The sequence below is a fragment of the Passer montanus genome, unplaced genomic scaffold, assembly GCF_014805655.1.
Source record: "Passer montanus isolate IOZ18808 unplaced genomic scaffold, ASM1480565v1 scaffold890, whole genome shotgun sequence".
Lineage (NCBI taxonomy): Eukaryota > Metazoa > Chordata > Aves > Passeriformes > Passeridae > Passer > Passer montanus.
In genome coordinates, this window is record NW_024374257.1 from 1 (window position 1) to 9,067 (window position 9,067).

General features: G+C 61.3%; 1 protein-coding gene across 1 annotated transcript; it reads left to right on the plus strand.

Annotated features, from left to right (window-relative positions):
* Positions 1-1,263: 1,263 nt before the first annotated feature.
* Positions 1,264-2,341, plus strand: LOC120513954 (IQ motif and SEC7 domain-containing protein 2-like; the record flags this gene model as incomplete). The annotated part of the gene is made up of 2 exons (XM_039733852.1): positions 1,264-2,024; positions 2,145-2,341. Coding segments are annotated over exons 1-2 (547 nt in total), but the record flags the coding sequence as incomplete, so codon positions are not given.
* Positions 2,342-9,067: the final 6,726 nt, after the last annotated feature.

Consider the following 9,067-nt stretch of genomic DNA (forward strand, 5'->3'; position numbering starts at 1 on the left):
TGTTGGGGTGGGGGTCCCGGCGGGGTCTTGGGGCTGGGGTGGGGGTCTCATACAGAGAACATGTTTGGGGGGGCTCTCAGGGCAGGGCAGGTGGTCCCAGACCTTGGGGGATTGGGTCAGGGGGCTCCCCAGGGCAGGGGTCTCAGGGCCATTTGGGGCTGGGTCAGGGGGGTCTCAGGGATGCCCAGACTGAGCTGGGGGTCCCGTGGGGTCCCAGGGATACCCAGACTGAGTCGGGGGTCCCAGAACCACCCATCCTGGGTCTGGGGGTCCCATCCATGCCCAGACTGGGTCAGGGGGGTCTCAGGGATGTCTGGACCAGGGCAGGGGTCTCGGGACCCCCAAAAGGGGCTCAGGGATTCCCAGAATGAGCTGGGGGTCCCAGGACCACCCATCCTGAGTCGGGGGGTCCCAGGGATGCCCAGACCAAGTCAGGGGTCCCAGGGGCTCCATCCTGGGCCAGGGGGTCTCAGGGATGTCTGGACCAGGCCAGGGGTCTCAGAACGCCCAAAGGGGTCTCAGGGATACCCAGACCAGGTCGGGGGTCCCGGGGATACCCCGATCGAGCTGGGGGTCCCAGGACCACCCATCCCGGGCCAGGGGGTCCCATCTGTGCCCAGACCGGGTCAGGGGTCCCAGGATCATCCATCCCAGGTCAGGGGGTCTCAGGGATACCCAGACCGAGTCAGGGGTCCCAGGACCACCCATCCCGGGCCGGGGGGTCCCATCCGTGCCCAGACTGGGTCAGGGGTCCCACCCATGCCCATCCCGGGTCGGGGGGTCCCATCCATGCCCAGAGTGGGTCAGGGGGTCCCAGGGATGCCCATCCCGGGTCGGGGGTCCCATCCATGCCTATCCTGGGTCAGGGGTCCCAGGACCACCCATCCCGGGTCTGAGGGTCCCATCCATGCCCAAACCAGGTCGGGGGTCCCATCCATGCCCAGAGTGGGTCAGGGGGGTCTCGGGGATACCCAAACCAGGTCGGGGGTCCCAGGGATGCCCATCCCGGGTCTGGGGGTCCCATCCATGCCCAGAGTGGGTCAGGGGTCCCAGGATCATCCATCCCAGGTCAGGGGGTCTCAGGGATACCCAGACCGAGTCAGGGGTCCCAGGACCACCCATCCCGGGCCAGGGGGTCCCATCCGTGCCCAGACCGGGTCGGGGGTCCCAGGGATGCCCATCCCGGGTCGGGGGGTCCCACCCATGCCCAGAACCCCCCCCGCCCCGCCCGCGGTGCCACCCCCGTGTCCCCTGTGTGTCCCCCAGGGCCACGCGGACCCCGAGGGTCAGTACCAGAACCACCTGGAGGCCGAGGGGCTCTACGGCGACCCCGAGCTGCCCTACCCCGGCCACGGCGACCCCGACGGGGCGTACCCGGCTCACCTGGAGCGCGACGGGACCTACCCCGAGCACCTGGAGCACGACGGCGGCTACGCCGAGCACCTGGAGCGGGAGCGGCCCTACCTGGAGCGCGACGCGCAGTTCGAGGCGCTGGCCGAGCGCGACGGGCCCTACCCGGGCCGAAAGGAGCGGGACAGAGCCTACCTGAGCCGGGCCGAGCGGGACGGGCCCTACGCGGCCCGCGTGGAGCAGGAGGGGCAGTTCCACGGCTGCCTGGAGCGGGACCTCCAGTACCAGCCGCACCTGGAGCGAGAGGGGCAGTACGGGGGCAGGATGGAGCAGGACGGGCAGTACCCGGGCAGGATGGAGCAGGACGGGCAGTACTCCAGCCGGATGGGGCAGGACGGGCAGTACCCGGGCAGGATGGACCGCGAGGGGCCGTTCCCGGGCAGGATGGAGCAGGACGGGCAGTACCCGGGCAGGATGGACCGCGAGGGGCCGTTCCCGGGCAGGATGGAGCAGGACGGACAGTATTCCACCCGGCTGGACCGCGAGGGGCCGTACCCGGAGCGGGACGGGCAGTACGCGGGCAGGATGGAGCAGGACGGGCAGTATGCCACCCGGCTGGACCGCGAGGGGCCGTACCCGGGCCGGCTGGAGCGCGAGGGGCCGTTCCCGGGCAGGATGGAGCGCGAGGGGCCGTTCCCGGGCAGGAAGGAGCAGGACGGGCAGTATGCCACCCGGCTGGACCGAGAGGGGCCGTACCCGGGCCGGCTGGACCGAGAGGGGCCGTTCCCGGGCAGGATGGAGCGCGAGGGGCCGTTCCGGGCCCGGGACGGGCACTACGGGAGCTGCTGGGAGCGGGAGTGGGCGCGGGCGCCGCTGAGCCGCGGCGCGTCCCGCAGCTCCAGCCCCGGCGGGGGACACAGCACCAGCGCCAGCACCAGCCCGGCCACCACCCTGCAGCGCAAGTACGGCACGGCCGGGGGGCGAAAACGGGGTGGGGGCCTAAAAACCGGGATTGGGAATGGGGGAAGGGGGCAAAACCGGGATTGGGAATGGGGGAAGGGGGCAAAACCGGGATTGGGAATGGGGGAAGGGGGCAAAACCGGGATTGGGAATGGTGCCAAAAAATGGGACGGGAATGGACCCAAAAATGGGATGGGAATGGGGTCCTAAAAACCGGGATTGGGGATGGTGATAAAAAATGGGATTGGGAACGGACCCAAAAACGGGATTGGGGATTGGGGGATGATGCCTAAAAATGGGATTGGGGATGGACCCAAAAACGGGATTGGGGAATGGGGACGGGGCCAAAAATGGGATTGGGGAATAGGAATGAGGCCAAAAACGGGATGGGGAATGGACCCAAAAAACGGGATTGGGGAATGGGGGATGGTGGCTAAAAACGGGATTGGGGAATAGACCCAAAAACAGGATTGGGAATGGACCCAAAAACGGGATTGGGAACGGTGATAAAAAATGGGATTGGGGATGGACCCAAAAAACGGGATTGGGAATGGTGATAAAAAATGGGATTGGGGATGGACCCAAAAAACGGGATTGGGGAATGGGGACGGGGCCAAAAATGGGATGGGGAATGGGGATGGGGTCCTAAAAAGGGGATTGGGGGTGGGGACGGGGTCAAAAAATGGGATTGGGAATGGGGGGTGGCCCTAAAAGCGAGATTGGGAACGGACCCAAAAAATGGGGTTGGGGAATGGACTCAAAAAACGGGATTGGGAATGGACCCAAAAAAAGGGATTGGGGATGGACCCAAAAAAAGGGATTGGGGATGGACCCAAAAAAAGGGATTGGGAATGGATCCAAAAAACGGGATTGGGGATTGGGGGGCAGTGCCAAAAACGGGACTGGGAATGGGGGATGGTGCCAAAAACCGGGATTGGGAATGGACTCAAAAAACGGGATTGGGGATGGACCCAAAAAATGGGATGGGGATGGGGGCGGGGACAAAAACGGGATGGGGAATGGACCCAAAAAATGGGATTGGGAATGGTCCCAAAAATGGGATTGGGGAATGGTGCCAAAAAATGGGAATGGGGATGGGGACGGGGCCAAAAACAGGATTGGGAATGGACCCAAAAAACGGGATTGGGAATGGACCCAAAAAACGGGATTGGGGATTGGGGGGCAGTGCCAAAAACGGGACTGGGAATGGGGGATGGTGCCAAAAACCGGGATTGGGAACAGCCCCAACAAACGGGATTGGGAACGGGCCCTAAAAACAGGATTGGGGTGAGGAATGACCCTAAAAACGGGATTGGGGTGAGGGACGGTGCCAAAAAACGAAATTGGGGTGGGGGGTTGCACCAAAAAATGGGATTGGGGTTTGGGGGATGGTGCTAAAAAACGGGATTGGGAACAGCCCCAAAAAACGGGATTGGGGTAGGGAACAGTGCTAAAATCTAGGATTAGGGGTGGGGAACGGCCCCAAAAACTGGAGTTGGGAATGGCCCTAAAATCAGGGATTGGGGGTGGGGAATGGCCTCAAAACCCAGGATTTGGGATCGGGAACGGCCCTAAAATCCGGGACTGGGTTAGGGGGGTTCAGGAAGATCCCTCTAAAATGGAGGATCAGGGGTCAGGAACGGCCCCAGAATCGGGATCTGGGATTTGGGAAGGCAGAATACGGGACTCCCACCAAAACCTGGGATTTGGGGAGCTGGGGTTCCCAAAATCCGGGATTTGGGATCGGGGATTCCTCCCTCCAACCCCCCAAAATTGGGGATTTGGGAATTTGGGATCCCCTCCCAAAAATCAGGGATTTGTGGGATTTGGGATTCCCAGAATCGGGGAGTTGAGGAATTGGGATTGTCTCCCCAAAATCGCGGATTTGTGGGATCCAGGATTCAGGATTCCCTCCCCAAAATCCAGGATTTGGGGTTGGGGACTCCTCCCTCCAACCCTTCAAAATCGGGGATTTGTGGGATTTGGGATTCCCAAAATCAGGGATTTGTGGGATTTGGGATTCCCAAAATCAGGGATTTGTGGGATTTGGGATTCCCAAAATCAGGGATTTGTGGGATTTGGGATTCCTTCCTCAACCTGGGTCCCTCCCCGGGGTGGGGGAGGGCGGCAGCGGAGTCGCGACAGCGCCGTTCTGTCGCGACAGCGCCGTGTCCCCCCCCATCCCGCATGTCGTGACAGCCGCGACACAGCCGGGCAGGGCCGGGATATCGCGACAGGGCCCGGATATCGCGACAGGGCCGGGATATCGCGACAGGGCCCGGATATCGCGACAGGGCCGGTCGATCGGGGGGTGACATGTCGCGTGTGGCAGGCGTCATGTCGCGACAGGCGGGGCCGCGCGGGCGGCGTTGCCGTGGTGACGGGGACAGCGCCGGTTCCTCAAAATCGAGGATTTGGGGATCCGGGACTTCCCAAAATCGGGGATTTGTAGGATCTGGGATTCCCAAAATCTGGGTTTTGTGGGATTTGGGATTCCCTTCCCAAAATCTGGGATCTGGGATTTGGGACTTCCCAAAACTGGGGATTTGTGGGATTCGGGATTCCCAAAATCGGGGATTTGTGGGATTTAGGATTCCCAAAATTCTGGATTTGAGGATCCGGGATTCCGTAAACCGGGAATTTGGGATTCCGTCCCCAAAATCGGGGATTTGTGGGATTTGGGACTCCCAAAATCGGGATTTTTGGATGCGGCCCCCCCTGGGGGGGAGGAGCAGGTGCGGGACCCGCGGGGGGGGAGGGGCGTGACGTCAGAGCCCCCCTCCCCCCCCCGGCACCGTCTGTCTGTCCGGGGGCACCCGGGGACAGACCTGGGGGCCGGTCGATCGGGGGGTGACATGTCGCGTGTGGCAGGCGTCATGTCGCGACAGGCGGGGCCGCGCGGGCGGCGTTGCCGTGGTGACGGGGACAGCGCCGGGGAGGTGACAACGGGGGGGGCGTTGCCGTGGTAACGGGAGGAAACCCCCCCAAAAAAAGGCAAAATGGCCCCGAAACGGCCACGGGGTGGGGGGTGACACCGCCGGGACAGTGACACAGGGACAGGGACACAGTGACGGTGACAGTGACACAGGGACAGTGACAGTGACAGTGACACAGGGACAGGGACACAGTGACAGTGACAGTGACACAGGGACACAGGGACAGTGACACAGGGACAGTGACACAGTGACAGTGACAGTGACGGTGACAGTGACACAGTGACAGAGTGACAGTGACAGTGACAGTGACAGTGACACAGTGACGGTGACACAGGGACAGTGACAGGAATGGGGGGACACCGCGGGTGACGCCGCACAGGGGCTGCGCCAGGGCTCGGGTGGCACCCGGTGACATCGTGTGGCACTGGGTGTGGCACTGGGTGTGACAAAATGTGACACTGGGTGTGACATCGTGTGGCACTGGGTGTGGCACCGGGTGTGGCACCAGGTGACACAGTGTGACACTGGGTGTGACATCCTGTGACATCGTGTGACAATGGGTGTGACATCGTGTGACACTGGGTGGCACCAGGTGTGGCACCGGGTGTGGCACTGGGTGTGGCACCAGGTGACACTGTGTGATGCTGGCTCTGCCATCGTGTGACATCATGTGAGGTGACAGTGGTGGCACTGTGTGTGACGTCGTGTGACATTGGGTGTGACACCGGGTGTGACACTGCGAGTCTGGGTGTGTGACACGGGGTGTGTCACTGTGTGACACTGGCTGTGACACTGGGTGTGTGACACTGTGTGTGACTCTGTGTGTGACACCGTGTGACATTCTGTGTGACACTGTGTGACACCGTGTGTGTGTGACACCCTGTGCACCCCCGGGCAGGAGCAGGTGACACTGGTGACACCGTGCCAGGAGGTGACAGCCACCTGTCACCCCTGTGCAGGAGCGCGCACTCCCGGGCAGGATCAGGTGACACTGGTGTCACCGTGTGACACTGAGTGTGTGACACTGTGTGACATTCTGTGTGACACCGTGTGTGTGTGTGTGACACCGTGTGTGTGTGACACCGTGTGTGTGACACCCTGTGCACCCCCGAGCAGGAGCAGGTGACACTGGTGACACCGTGTGACACTGAGTGTGTGACACTGTGTGACATTCTGTGTGACACCGTGTGTGTGTGTGTGACACCGTGTGTGTGTGACACCGTGTGTGTGACACCCTGTGCACCCCCGAGCAGGAGCAGGTGACACTGGTGACACCGTGTGACACTGAGTGTGTGACACTGTGTGACATTCTGTGTGACACCGTGTGTGTGTGTGTGACACCGTGTGTGTGTGACACCGTGTGTGTGACACCCTGTGCACCCCCGAGCAGGAGCAGGTGACACTGGTGACACCGTGTGACACTGAGTGTGTGACACTGCACGTGACACAGTGTGACAGTGTGACAATGAGTGTGACAGTGGTGTGACAGTGTGACACTGAGCATGACATGAGTGTGACACTGATGTGACACTGAGTGTGACAGTGTGACACTGAGAGTGACACTGAGAGTGACACAGTGTGACAGTGTGACACTGAGGGTGACAGTGAGGGTGACACTGAGGGTGACACGAGTGTGACACTGTGACACTGAGAGTGACACGAGTGTGGCAATGTGACAGCACATGTGACACTGAGAGTGACACTGAGTGTGACACCGTGCCAGGGTGCCTCACCCTCACGTGACCCCCGTGTGACACTGCATGTGACACCGTGACACTGCATGTGACACCGTGTGACACCGTGCCAGGGTGTGACACCGTGCAACCCTGTGCGAGGGCGTGTGACAACAGTGACACCACGTGTGACACTGCGTGTGACACCGTGTGACACCGTGCCAGGGTGTGACACACTGATCAACCCTGTGCGAGGGCGTGTGACAACGGTGACACCGCGTGTGACAATGGTGACGCCGCGTGTGACACTGCATGTGACACCGTGTGACAATGGTGACACTGCATGTGACACCGTGTGACACCGTGCCAGGGTGTGACACCAGGTGTGACCCCTGTGCGAGGGCGTGTGACAATGGTGGCACCGTGTGTGACAATGGTGACACCATGTGACACTGCATGTGGCACCATGTGACAACGGTGACACCGCGTGTGACACTGCATGTGACACCGTGTGACACCGTGTGACACCGTGTGACACCGTGTGACACCGTGTGACACCGTGTGACACCGTGTGACACCGTGTGACACCGTGTGACACCGTGTGACACCGTGTGACACCGTGTGACACCGTGTGACACCGTGTGACACCGTGTGACACCGTGTGACACCGTGTGACACCGTGTGACACCGTGTGACACCGTGTGACACCGTGTGACACCGTGTGACACCGTGTGACACCGTGTGACACCGTGTGACACCGTGTGACACCGTGTGACACCGTGTGACACCGTGTGACACCGTGTGACACCGTGTGACACCGTGTGACACCGTGTGACACCGTGTGACACCGTGTGACACCGTGTGACACCGTGTGACACCGTGTGACACCGTGTGACACCGTGTGACACCGTGTGACACCGTGTGACACCGTGTGTGACACTGTGTGACACTGTGACAGCGCATGACACTGAGAGTGACACTGTGTGACACTGTGACAGCGCATGACACTGAGAGTGACACTGAGAGTGACACTGAGAGTGACACTGAGAGTGACACTGAGGGTGACACTGAGAGTGACACAGTGTGACACTGTGACGGCGCGTGACACTGAGAGTGACACTGAGTGTGACACTGAGAGTGACACTGAGAGTGACAGTGAGGGTGACAGTGAGGGTGACACGAGTGTGACACTGTGACAGCGCGTGACACTGAGAGTGACAGTGGTGTGACAGTGAGGGCTGTGTGACACCAAGTGTGACTGAGTGTGACACGAGTGTGACAATGTGACAATGAGAGTGACACGAGTGTGACAATGTGACAGCACATGTGACACTGAGAGTGACACTGAGTGTGACACCGTGCCAGGGTGCCCCACCCTCACGTGACCCCCGTGTGACACTGCGTGTGACACCGCGTATGACACCGTGACACTGCGTGTGACACCGTGTGACAACAGTGACACCGCGTGTGACAATGGTGACACCATGTGACACTGCATCTGACACCGTGTGACAATGGTGACACCGCGTGTGACAATGGTGACACCATGCCAGGGTGTGACACCGTGCAACCCTGTGCGAGGGCGTGTGGCAACGGTGACACCGCGTGTGACACTGCATGTGACACTGCGTGTGACACCGTGCCAGGGTGTGACACCAGGTGTGACCCCTGTGCGAGGGCTGTGCCGGGGCGTGCACGGGCCATGTGACACCGTGTGACACCGTGTGTGACACTGTGTGTGACACCGTGTGTGACACCGTGTGTGTCTGTCCGTCTGTGTCCCCCCAAATCCATCTGTGTCCCCGTGTCTGTCTGTCCGTCTGTGTCCCCCCAAATCCATCTGTGTCCCCGTGTCCGTCTGTCCGTCTGTGTCCCCCCAAATCCATCCGTGCTCCCCACTGTCCATCCGTGTCCGTCTGTCCGTCCCGCCGCAGTGACCCGTAGCCATCTGTCCCCTCCCTTCCGTCACCCCCTGCCCACTGTCCCCACGTCCGTCTGTCCCCCAGTGTCCCCGCTGTCCGTCTGTCCCTGCTGTCCGTCTGTCCCCACTGTCCAGACGTCCGTCTGTCCCCCACTGTCCCCGCTGTCCGTCTGTCCCCAGCGTGTCTCCCCGTTCCCTGTCCCCTGTCCCCGTCACCCACTGTCCGT